General features: G+C 64.7%; 1 protein-coding gene and 2 non-coding genes across 3 annotated transcripts in view; 2 read left to right on the top strand and 1 right to left on the bottom strand.

The window, feature by feature from the left end:
* The first annotated feature begins 912 nt into the window (after positions 1 to 912).
* LOC115277176 lies at positions 913 to 1046 on the top strand. The gene has a single exon (XR_003902282.1). It is a non-coding gene; the product is annotated as a small nucleolar RNA SNORA17 (small nucleolar RNA).
* A 927-nt stretch (positions 1047 to 1973) lies between these two features.
* LOC115277174 lies at positions 1974 to 2107 on the top strand. The gene has a single exon (XR_003902279.1). It is a non-coding gene; the product is annotated as a small nucleolar RNA SNORA43 (small nucleolar RNA).
* Positions 2108 to 3237: 1130 nt separating this feature from the next.
* The window catches only part of DIPK1B (divergent protein kinase domain 1B), a 9937-nt gene continuing 920 nt past the window's right edge, over positions 3238 to 12254 (bottom strand). Inside the window, exons 3-7 of the mRNA XM_029921017.1 lie at positions 12026 to 12195; positions 8801 to 8935; positions 6058 to 6165; positions 5790 to 5966; positions 3238 to 5215 (exon numbers count right to left, since the gene is read on the bottom strand). Coding sequence (XP_029776877.1) covers positions 4406 to 5215; positions 5790 to 5966; positions 6058 to 6165; positions 8801 to 8935; positions 12026 to 12195 — 1400 coding nt within the window. The 3' untranslated portion in view covers positions 3238 to 4405. The remainder of the gene's footprint in view (positions 5216 to 5789; positions 5967 to 6057; positions 6166 to 8800; positions 8936 to 12025; positions 12196 to 12254) is intronic.

The following is a 12254-nucleotide window of genomic DNA, read 5'->3' as shown; positions in this document are numbered from 1 at the left end:
GCGGGCTCTGGGGACGGTTCCCGCAGAGCGACGGGCGGCAGCAGAGGCCGGAGAGCTCCGCTAGGGGGCGCTGCGGCGGCGTGCGGGGGCCGGCGCGGTTTGGCCCTCACGGGCCGCCGTAGGCGCTATAAAAGGTGCGCCGCGAGTGCGTGCGTCCTTTCCGGGCGGTGGCGGCGTCCTCGCCTGTTCTGAGCGGCCTGGTTTCCGAATTCCGGGGCGCCTGCCGCCCCGCCGGGGCCTCGCCAGCCCCGACCCGTGGCCTTGCGCCCCGGTGTCGGGCGGGTCCGGACCTTACCGAGCTTGGCGCCCGCCGCTCTCCCTCGTGGGGTGAGACCCGGAGAAGGCGGCCTCCCACCCGTGGCCATGTGTTCTTTTGTTTTAAAAAGTGAGTTGACTGTCAACTCATTCCCTCGTGGGGTGTGGCTGAAGGTCAGGCGGCTTCCTAAGCGCAGTGGTGCGATCGCCGCTACTTAGCCGGGGACGGGCGTCCCCAGACCTGGTCCCCGGCCGCCGGGGCTTCTTGCGCTGCCACCGCGGTGACCTTAGTGTCCCACACTCGAGTGAGGCGGGGACCAAGGGGGAGGGTACATGGCTTTGGGGGCTCCTGGGGAGGCGTAGGCTTGGTGGCAGGGCCTCTGGAGAGCAAATGCCAGCAGAACAGCCCACGTGAAGTGGCTCTTTGTGGGTTTGCGGGAGGTTTACAAAGGGCTGGTTTCTTTTTTCTCTGGGGAATTTGCTGGAGCCTGAGCGCCTGGGAGGGCGTCCTGGAGTCTCCGGTGAGTTGACGCGGCGGTGCTGGAATAGGTCACCCCCGGGGTGTGACTGTGGGGAGTGATTTCGGACCGGGGGCCAGTCCACCTTCCACGTGGTCCGGGGATTGTTCACTCTCGGGTCGCTGGGCCTTCCCAGCGCACTGCCCCCAGAGGCGTTGCAGGTGTGGCTGCGTTTGTGTCACATTTGTGTCATTCGGCGGCAGAGAGAAGCCAGGCTTGTCTACGCCCAGCGTTCCAGCCGGTGAGCGTCTGGATGATTAATAGTCTGACACCGGACCGAGCGTTGGCTTGTCGGCCTGCCTCCTGGCAGCCTGCAGCCTCTTGTAAAAGCCCTTCGATTCTCTCCCAGTTCTCGATGGCCTCGCGCCATGAGGTGGTCCGCGTTTGACGGCAGGAGGGAGTCACGGCCGAGCAGGGTCGAGCAGAGGAGGTGAGTAGACATCAGGTAGGCCGACTTGTGAAGGTCTGAGCGTTCCTGTAACGTGGGGGAAAGAATGAAGGCGCCTAAGAGTTCCCTTTGGGGCTGACTAGCACCACCACCTAACGGTCTAACCTCATTCAGATGACTCTGGGTTAAAGCGTTTTCATGGGCAGTTAACTCTGCGCTGCGCAGCCAGAAAGTCAGAGCAGCCAGCTTGCGGGATTTTCACAATCCAGAGACCGCGCGGCCTTATTTTGTGGCTTTCTGATTCATTGGTTAGCTCTTTTTGGGGAGAGGGTGCGGCAGCCCCGCAGGAAGGCCCTGCTGGCCGCACTGCGGCCCCCTGGGCACACCGGGCGCTGAGCTGCTGCCGCTGCCAGGGCCGGTCCTCGGCAGCTCCTCTTGGGGCTGCCCGGCGGGGCTCTGACTGGTGACGGCAGAAAGGGTCAGGGATCCCCCGGACCTCAGCAGCGAAAGGAAGAGTGAAGGCCGCCGTCCGGTAGTTCACTCCTGCCACGCGCCTCGCCGGACGGTAGAAGTGGAGGTTTGCCGGCGTCTGGTTCGGGTGGTGGTGATGGCGGCCACCGTTGGTTACACGGTGATGCGGGGCGAACGTTCTGGTTCCTTCACCCAGGAGGGAAGAGGACCGCCGGCCTGTGAACGCGGCCTGAATAACTGACCGTCCCCGTTGGGACCGAAGTCGAAGAGAGGCTGGCCCCACGAGGTGAGGGGTTTTCGGCCTCCCCGCGGCCGGGCTGGGGGGGAGCGGCTGCCCTGCAGATGCCGGGCCTGCCGGCACCACGGACGCAGCTCCTCGGCTGCGCCTGGGACCTTGGGGCGGAGAGGAAGCGGCTATTTCTACGCTCAGTGCTCAGAACAGTGGGCACTAAGAATGGTTTGTAGCCGAACAGGCCTGCCGGCTGCCGTGGGCGCTGGGCACGGGCTCCGGGCTCCCGGCTGGGGACACGGAGCGAGGCACTCACCGCTGTGGCTTTCGGGTTCTTGTGTCACACGAGGCGTGCCTGGAGGGAGCATGTGGCCCAGTGGGATTGACCAGGGGAGAGAGGGTCTGTCTGGGGGGAGCTTTCTGGAAGCCTGGGCTAGTGTGTTGTGCACCCCTGGCTGCTCTGAGTGGCCGGGACTCCCAGGCCCTGTGCCCCACGCCTGCTCTCGGGACCCTGAGACTGCAGAGCAGGAAGTGGGCTTGGGGGAGGGGACACTAGAGGGCCACACCTGGCTTTGTCCTGCCAAGGAGACCCTACAGGGGACCACTTAGAACCCTATACGGGACCCTCTAAAGCGGGGTGCTGGCGAGTGGAGGAGGGGGTCGTGATGAGGGCCGCCGGCCCTGTTTCCAGGTGGAGAGCCCAGCCGGCCCAGCCAGGCGACGTCCAGGCCGCCCGCTCAGGGACAGAGACTCCCTAAGTAGAGAACATAACAAGGTATTTTGCGTTTACTTTCTAAAACCTGTGCAGGATGTTGGCCTGTTGGAAAGCAGGCCCGAGGGGTGGGTCTGCCGGGCAGGTGGTTGGAGAAGTGTGAATAGAGTCTGTTCTGACTCCAAAAACTCCGGGTGATTGAAATTGTAGGCCAAGGGGCAAGATAAATTGGGGGGGGGCCTCTTTTTTTGATGCAGTGGTTGTTTGCAGAGCGGCCTTGTCAGAGACAGACACCCCCCCCTCCCCAGCTTGGAGGCCGTCCCGCACCTCTGTCCTCCTCTTCCCCCCTCAGCCATTGCGTCCTGGGGGGAGTGACGTCTTCAGGCAGTTGTTTGAACTGCCCAGAGTCCACGATTGTCAACTACGCCTTGTGCCGTGTGGGGGATATCTCCCCCTACGCACCGGGAAACGTGTGGACCAGGGAAAAGTTTGAACGGGAGGTAGTGTGAGTGTTAAGAATTAATGCTAAAGACTTGGGTATGACCACTGGGTTATTTGAACGTTTTTTAAGCAAGCAGCGTTCAAGCTGAAGGAGTTTAATAGTTTTTTTTCCTTTCAATAAGTGTTTCTCTGTTGGCAAAACTCGAATAAATTGGTCTTAAACTGTTTTGACTGGACTTTTACTCAACCGTCTGCTTATCGGAAGCTGGATCAGGACGAAGGGGTGTGGGCCTTGCTCTCCTGAGCTGCTTCCTGGTTATTTGACCAGGTGACATTTAGAGAAGGGTGTGGGCTGGGGGATGTCCACCCCAAGTTCCTGAGTCACTTCCCAGGCAGGGTTGTAAATAACCCCTTGGAGCCGAGCCTGCAGAAATCCGCAGCCTCAGCCTTGGCCCCGGGCACTGGGGTCGCAGGAACACCTGCCGGAGGTGACCTGGGTGGGGAGACGCTGGCAGGCAGTCTCTGGGGTCCGGAAGTGACAGTCCTGTGTTGGCCGTTGTATGGTGGTCTTGAAGCCACGACCCCGGTTCCAGTTCGTCCACTTCCCCCACCCCCACCCCCCGACCCGCCTGGAGAGCAGAGGCAGGTCACACAGCCTGCAGATTCTCAACAGTGGGAGCCCCAGGTGGGGGGCGGGGTCAGGCTCCTGCAGCTTCCCTTCGCGGAGGAGCAGGGAAAACGCTAGACTCTCCCAGATGATGGGTTTTCCACCCAGCGGCTCACTGAAATGCATGGAGTTCTCAAGCGTGTGTTCTGTGTACCAGACCGTGCAGGAAGGGGGCGGGGAACCTCGGTGGGAAGTGGGGTTCTTAATGGTGCAGGCCGGGCTCCATCCCATCCCCACCCCTCCTGCCTCCCCCAGAATGGGGCTGCGCTCTAGGAGACCCCGCCTGGATGCCCGCTGGGCCTTTTCCAGCAGCCAGACTCCCGGGGACCACACTGCATCTTCCGTCCAGCCTGGACAGCCCCCACTGCTGAGCCCAGGTGGCTGGCTGCTGGTCTAGGGTCCAGCGTGAGGGACTCCAGGGCACTCACAGAAAAGCTGTTTATTTACATCACATGTTCCTCAAGGTCACAAAACCTTGGGAGAGTCCTTTGGCCCGTAGTCGTCAGGTCCCGGGGGCTCCGTCCTGCTCCCCCGCCCCCAGCCTCTCCCGGTCCAGCTACACGGCCCCTCCATCTGATTGGGTCTGGAGAGCTGGGAAGGCGGGCCTGGCGGGGCGCTGGAGCACTCTGGACCCCCTTCCTGGCCCTGTCCTCGGCTGGGTGGCAGGGTGAAGAGGGAGGAGCAGGCCCTCGTGGGTGGGGGAGGGGGCGTCGGGGGGCGGGACTCAGGAGAACTTGGTGTTGGAGATCTCCTTCCAGAGCAGGGTCCGCAGGTGGCTCAGCACCAGGGAGTGGTGCGCCTCCACCTGGCTGGCCAGCCCGCTCAGCGTGGTGCAGGTGCGCAGCTGCTTGGCCAGCTCCTCGCGCAGCTCGGCGGGCGCGCCGGGCAGCAGGTAGTCCCGCAGCAGCTCGCACACCTTGGCCAGGTTGGGCTGGATGAGGTCGCCCTTGCACTGGCGCATGAGCTTGTCGCAGGGGGCCCTGCAGTCCCGGCCGTACGTGCAGTCCGCGCTGTGCTCGCAGTGGCGGCCCTGCAGGAAGCGGCGCACGGCGGCCTCGGGCGCCACCTGCTGGAGGTCGGCCATCTTGAAGTCGTACTTGGCCGTGTAGCCAACGTTGGCCAGCGTGGTCTCGCACATGTAGAAGGTCCCGTAGGCCCCGTGGAAGAGCTCCTCCACGAACTCCAGCAACCCGATGGCGATCTTGGCCCTCCAGGGCCACGCAGGCCCCAGCCACTGCTGGAGGGCCGTGTGCAGGGCGGGGGGCAGCAGCGGGCGCAGCAGGGGTGGGAGAGCGGCCCCGTGCCAGGAGCCGAGCGGGACGCCCTCGGTGACGTACAGGTCCCCGCAGGAGCCCAGCAGCCTGGAGGCGTGCTCCTCCTGCAGGGACAGCAGCAGGAGGAACTCGTTGCGCTGCAGCAGGGCCCACACAGACTTGGCCTCCGCCAGCGACACCCTGCTGTCTTTGTTGAAGTCGGCCATGAGTAGCACCTGCCCGACCAGCGCCGGCAGGGACGGCAGGTCCCCCAGGTTTGCCTGATTTGGGAGACCAAAGGAGAGGGAGCCTGAGTCACATCAGGGCCAGCGGGCTTGACCTCATGGTGGGCTCCTAAGCTGGCAGGATGCTTGGTTCGGACCTCGGGACCCTGTGCATCGGCCAGCTTGGGAGAGCCCATCCAGGCGCACAAGCAGGAGGAGAGACAGGGATGTGTGAAGACCTCTCGCTGCCTCCGGGAAGCCCTCCCTGACCACTGGCACACCTTCATTTCTCCAGGAGCTGTTCCCAGGGCTTTCTGCCCCGTGTCTCCACTGGTGCTCAGGGAGCTTGGGAGGCGGCACCTCAGCACAGAGGCCGGGTGCAGGCCGGGCCAGTGACCTCATCTGCTCCCACCTCCCATTCACACACAGCTCCGTCCTCCCCCCCCACAGATGCCCCAGGCCAGGGAAGGGGTCCTCTGCACTGCAGGGGTGCTCCCCTGAGTGAGGGTCTGCTTGCAGCTGAGGCCTAGCCAGGCCCGTCTGGTGGGTTCGGCCCCCACGCAGCCTGCCTCCCGCCCTGTGCGCACATCCCCGGGTCTCCACTCCGCGTGGCCCCCAGGAGCCGACTGACCTTGAGGAAGCTGAGGGTCATCTCTCGGAACTCCTGAATCGAGGTGCCTCGCGTGGGCTTGTCAAACAGCACCAGCTCCTGCCGGGGGGCCGCGTCCGACCTGGCCCTGGAGTCGGGGCCCTCCTTGAGGCCGCACTTGATAGTCACCTCCTTGCCCTGCCACAGCCCGCTGTATACCTGGGCGGGGCCACAGGACCCTCCGTGAGGTCCGAGCCTCGGGCCCCAGCGTGGAGTGGAGGGCTGCCCCGCACCCACCTGCCGGGCTTACCTGCCGGCCGGGGACGGAGGACAGACACGTCTTCCACTCCACCTTGTGCAAGTTGCACAAGTCCTGGCAGAGGGAGCCGGAGATGATGCCCTTGCGGTACTGGTCACACTGGGGGCGGGAAGACACCAGGAAGTGGCCTGAGGAGGGGGGCCCCTCCCCTGGTGGAATCCTCACCCCGTCATCTACATGTTGCACCCCAGGTTGGCAGGTCAAGGCCCCATCATGTCTACCAGGTGCCCCCTGGTTCTCAAGCCCTCCCTCCAGGAGGGCACCGGTGCCACCCCACCACTGCAGCCTCAGGCCACACCTGAGGCTCCCTGGAGGCCCAGGCACCCACCCAGCTTGCACTGGCCTCTGCTCACTGATGCCTCAAAACTGCCAGCCTCTTGCAGAGTCCGATCTGAGGCTGCCCCCGCCCCCCAGGTCTGGGAGGCTGCTTCTCCCTAGCATGGGCCCTGGGGCAGGGGTGGACTAGAGGGGACCCGCCAGCAGGGGGGCACTGGTGCGGCTCCTCCTGGTGTCCATCGCTTAGCCAGGTGCACAGCGAGCCAGCCATGTTGAGCAATAACAGCTTGGGCCCCTTCCCTTGCGGCGTCCTGAACCCGGGGGGGGGGGGGGGGGGTCCGGGCTGACCCCGAGGACGGTGGGAAAGGAGAGCTGGTGGAGGCGGGCCCTTCCTCGGGCGGGAGGTGCGGCCATCTGGAGCCTGTGGGGCGCATTCCTGGGAGTGCATCACCGTTGCCATGGAGCCCAGGCCCTTACTGGAGCCAGGCTAGGAGAAAGGAGAGCCAAGCGCCCCACAACGTGTGGGGAGGAGGGCTGGCAGGCCCGGGGACAAACCAGAGGCCGTGGCTCAGCTGGGGGAGCGGGAGGGAGGGCCTGTGCGCGGCAGGCAAACGACGGTCGTCCTCAAGATGGTAAAAAAATGTAAGAACATCCCATCCCACCACCTCCTAGGAAGGCCCTCCACCACAAGGGCTGTGACCCCCCCCAAAACCCCACGGAACTGCAAGGCCTTGGAGGTGGGGGGGGGGCGCACTGCCCTCCGGGACCGAGGAGGGGCTCCCACAGGGGCCATGGGGACAGTGTGTCAGCCTCAGGGCTCCTCGGCCCACTGGGCTTGGGGCGTGTTGCCCCCCCTCCCAGTCTGCTTCCGGCCTGCAGATGGCCCAGGGCAGGGGCTCAAAGCCAGTACCTAGCAGCTAGCCAGAGGCTGGGGAGAACCTGGCCGGACCCCCGCCCGTGGCCCTGCCGTGTGGCCGTGCACACGCTGTGGGGACTGTGTGAGACGGAAGATACCCCCACGAGGCGGGCACGTCCTCATGGACCAGTGGGAGAGGGCGCGGTCCCCTGGTGGTCCCCCCAGTGGACCCCCAGGCTCAGATACACCAGCTGACCCTCTGGTTAGCTACTCCCTGCACCCCTAGGCTGGACCCCCACCCAGCCCTCACCTCCTCCTGATCTCCCTGCCCTGCCCGCCGCCCTCACCCCAGCCTGCCAGCATCCCTCCACTCCTCTCCACAACCCTCACCACTCTCCTCTTAGGGTGCGTGGTCCCCAGCCCTGCACCTAGCTCCCCGGGCCCACTGAGCTGTCCACACCACAGGGCTGCCCTTGTGTGTCCCCAGACCCCCTGGACTATGAGGGCGGAGCCCTGTGTCTGGTGTGCAGCTCAGGCCTGGCTCCTGGAGGCCACCAGTGAGCGTTTCTGAGGCCCACCAGGAACAGGCAGGAAACGTGAAAGCCATTCCCCCAAGCAGGGGCACCCGGTCCGCGGTGCCCGCTGCTGGCCTGCCCTCGGGAGGTGCAACACTCTTGAAAACCCTGTCAAGTGGGTTCTCCTACCTCTGAACGCCCCCTTCCCACTGCCACCTCTGGACTTTCCCAATTTCACTCCCTGTGTGCTCTGGGTCAGGGCAGGCCTGCCGGAGCCCGTCCCACAGCCCCCCAGGACAGAGGCCCCTCAGCCGGCAGCTGTGGGGCAGGTGCGGAGCCCCGACTTCCTGACACTGCAGGGCGGGTCCCACAGGCCCATGGAAGGGGGCTGGCCGCCAGCTCATCAGGGGCTCCAAAGTGCCCAGGAAGGCCAGGCAGGGTGCCAAGTGGGTCAGAAGAGCCCGGGCTTGCCGGGGCCCCATGGGCTGGGTGGCCCGTCCCGACCTCCCTCTCAAGTCACAGAGTGTCCACAGAAGCAGGGTATCAACTAGGCGTGCACACACGAATCCACGTGCTCTCACGTGTATGAGCACCCTCAAACTCGTCACGCCCCTCCCCTCACGTGCACACCCATGAGCACACGTGTGAGCACACACCCACGAACATATGCACTCACATGCGGGAACAGGTGCATGCAAGCGTCATACTCACTGAGGCCACAGGCAGTGACGCCCCCCCCACCCCAGGAGGCTCTGAGGACCATGCCTCGCGGCCTCCTTTGGTGAACCCCTGGCCCAAGAGGAGCCCTCAGGGCCAGCAACATCCGTCCATCCCAGCCTCCCCAGTTAGAGCCCTTCCCACAAACATCTGTGAACACGCCCGGCCACCAGCCCAGGCCGCCCTGCGCCCCTGCAGCTGCCTCCCCACCTCCCCGCCTCTCCCCAAGCCAGCCGGAGGGGCTCTGCACGGTGCCCCAGGGTCCATCTCAAGTTTCTCCACGCTGGAGTCCTGAGGGTCCAGGACTCTGTGGGCGGGGCAGGGAGGGGCCCGGCATGCCACCCGCGCCAGCCCCTGACGCAACACTTACGATCACCACCTGGCAGACGTGGCCGCGGCAGAGCTCCGCGTAGGTCGAGTAGTGCACGTACACCAGCCAGCTGCCCGCAAAGATGCCCAGCCAGACCAGGAAGACGTACTTGACCCGGAGGCCCGGGAGCCGACCCTGGGGGGAGAGCGGCCTGTGAGGCAGCGCCCCCGTGACCTCCCCCTTCGCTGACCCCAGCCTTCCGGGCCTGCCCCCCACAGCGCCCGGGGCCAGCGCCCTGCTCGCCACCCAGGGACGCTCCCTCCTCCCTCCTCGCCAACTCCCTCGGCCCTCGGTGCACCCACTCTGGGCTAGGGGCCGCTGCCCGGTGCTCCCACGGGTGGGCAAAAATACATGTCAAACCGAAGGGACACACGGAGCAGGCAACTCTACTGTGACGGATAAAGGCATTTTTTTTTTTTTTTTTTTTTACAAATTCTCTCCTGTCTCGCTCTCATCTCATGATGATGTTTTAACCTCTGCACAAGGTCAGGCTGGAAAATCACCGCCCGCGCACAGGGTCCTCTGATGGGTGGGCGGCTCCCGGGGGGGCGGGGCCGGGGGCGGGGCATCAGCAGCCCGCCCCACGGAGCCAGGGAGGGACGCGACTTCGCATACCCACGCCAGCATTGTCCCAAGGGCCAAAGAGACGCACAACCCGAGGGTCGGTGAGCAGGAAAACAAAACAGGGTCCGTACAGACCACGGAACGTCATCCACTCTTTAAAAGGCAGGGAGGGGCGCCTGGGGGGTTCAGTCGGTTAAGCGTCCGACTTCGGCTCAGGTCATGGTCTCACGGTTAGTGGGTTCGAGCCCCACGGGCTCTGTGCTGACATCTAGCTCAGAACCTGGAGACTGTCTTCGGATTCTGTGTCTCCCTCTCTCCCTGACCCTCCCCTGCTCCCTCCGTCTCTCAAAAATAAATTAAAAATATTAAAAAAGATTAAAAAAAATAAAAGGCAGGGAATCCCGACACAGGCTACGACATGGATGAACCTTGAGGTCACTGAGCTCAGATGAGCCAAGACAGAAGGACAAATCGTGTAGGACCCACTCCCAGGAGGCTCTGGAGGAGTCGGATCCACAGGCATGGGGGGGAGAGGTTGGGGGGAGGGTCCGTGTTGTAATGGGACAGAGTCCAGTCTGGGAAGATGGACAAGGTCCGGGGACAGACGGCTGCTCGACAAGGTGACTGTGCCTGACTCCCCTGAATTGGGTTAAGATGCTGAATTTTACATCCTGTGTATTTTCCCACAATAAAGAATGAATCAGGTAAACAGTCACTAGGCCCATGGCCGGAGGCCGTGTCTCAGACATCGGGGTGCGCTGGGAACAGCCTGTGTGGGGTTGGGCCCCTCCACTAAGTTTCCCCAGCTGACATGCAGAATCACAGGGTGTGAGGGCCCCAGACCCCCGAACAAGCAGGTGGGCTGAGGGTTCAGCCTCCCGCCAAGCTCCCAAACCCCGGGGGGTCCAGGGGCAGCCCCTCCCTCCCCCACTCCCTGCCCCTGCCAACCACAGGCCTCCAACCACAGGCCTCCCTCCCGGTCTGCTGTCCCAGCACAGCTGACTGAGGGGATGGGGTTACCCACGTCTCAGGCAGGGGGGCTGAGCCCCAGAGAAAAGGGCTGGGACCCAGGGCCAGAAGAGCAGGAGGGCCCAGAGCCTCAGGCCCCTAGGAGCCACAAGCCTTCCCGCCCACAACAACGCGGCAGGCCCCGGGTGGCAGCTCCGGTCCTGGCAGCTCTGGGTCCGCTGAGCTGAAGGCTGGGGCTGGCTCTCTGGTGAGGACACGGTGGGGGCCTCACCTCCTGCTTCCCTGGCACCCGCCCTGGGAGGGCCCCAGAGCTGCAGGGGCCGGCGGAGCAGCGGGGGCCAGGGTGGCTTGGGCCTCAGCCCTCCTTGTCCAGCCACCACATGTGCTTCCGGCACGTTTGTTCAAAATGAAAAACAGGAAAGCAGAGAAACAGCGGCTAGGGGGCTGGGGAGCTGGGGAGGGGGGGCGTCGCCTTGGCAGGACAAGGTCAGAGAACCTCGGGCTGGCAGTGCACACTGCCGTGACGTGGCCTGAGTGGGGCCTTAGGTGGGCTTCCAGCTCCAAGAGGGCCCTGAAGGCTGGCAGCAGGGGTCCGAGGTGGCCGACCAGGAGGAGGGCAGGCCGGAGCAGCGCCGGGCCTGGGGCGGACCGGGGCGGGCCCAGGCTCTCCGGGTGGCTGCAGGGCTGGGCTCTGGCACCACCACCACCCTGCCAGAGTCCCACAGGCTCTCCCGGTATTCGGTCCCCATGCTCTGGGTCCTGGATGGTCTTAGATGGGTCCTTCCTCTAGGAGCAGTGACTGCCCTCCAAGGGTCCCGTCTCCCACCGGTGAGTGAGCCCCTGGGGCAGGACCAGTTTACCCCTGCGGGGTCCCATGCAGGTTCCTGACGCCACCTGTCCTGGGTTCCTGGCGGAGCCACTTGGGGAGTAGGATGTGTCATTTAAGGGTAACAGCCACGTCACCCAGGCACCAGCACCCCACATGCACAACGGCACCAACCCTTACCTCTAGCCCAGAAGGGTGTGTCACAGGCAGGGAAACTGAGGCTCTGAATGTGGTCCCATACTAACAGGTGGGCAGGGCTGGCTCAAACCCCTGGGAACCAGCCCATCGCATCCTAGGTCAAGCTCTGGGCCTCTCCCTCTGGATGGAAGGGAGCAGTGCACACCCCACTTCCCAGGCCTGGGGGTGCACCCTCACACCCCTCAGTTCCCATCCGGCCCAGGGCTGTGAGGAGACCAGGATGCACCCTGAGGCCCCAGGCGGGCAGGGATGGCATCCCCCACAGACACAAAACCCCAGTGTTTCCGGGCACCGAGGCTTCTCCCTGGTGGGGTGGGGAGGACAGCCAGGCCCAGGCCAAGGGCACACCCTGGCAGGGACCCTCTTGCCCCAGGACAGGCTGCAGAGGCCAGGGAGGAACAGGCTGCTCTGAACAGGACTGCAGGGGGAGGGGTGAATTTCGGTCACAGGATGGGCCTGGCCCGGACCACCCAAAGCAGAGGTGACAAGCTTCCCAGCCCCTGCAGACAGCGACGCCCTGGCAGGGAGGAGACTTGTCCAAGGTCATGGTGGGGTCAGGGCACACCCCTAAGGCCGGCCTGGCTGGGAGATGACCCACGGGAAGGTTATGTCCTTCTGACAGCGTTCCCACGGGGCCCAAGTTTCCCACAACAGGAAACAAACCTCACCTCTTCTAAGCGAGGAGGGGCACGGACTCCGCGCGGTTTCTGGGCCTTTGTGGGGAGGGGGTGGTCCCGCCCGTGGGGGAAGGGCTTCTTCAGCCCAGGGGGCAGAGGGGACAGGGAGGGCCACTTGGCAGCCTCCGCCGGCCCCTCGACGCCCCCACCCCAGCCCTTCCCTGCCCGCGGCCGCCCCCGGGGCCACGCAGCGCAGCGCGCAGTCACCCCGCGTCCCGCG

This window comes from Suricata suricatta, chromosome 13, assembly GCF_006229205.1.
Source record: "Suricata suricatta isolate VVHF042 chromosome 13, meerkat_22Aug2017_6uvM2_HiC, whole genome shotgun sequence".
Classification (NCBI taxonomy): domain Eukaryota; kingdom Metazoa; phylum Chordata; class Mammalia; order Carnivora; family Herpestidae; genus Suricata; species Suricata suricatta.
Note: the sequence above shows the minus strand (reverse complement) of the source record. Positions and strands in the feature narration are given on the sequence as shown.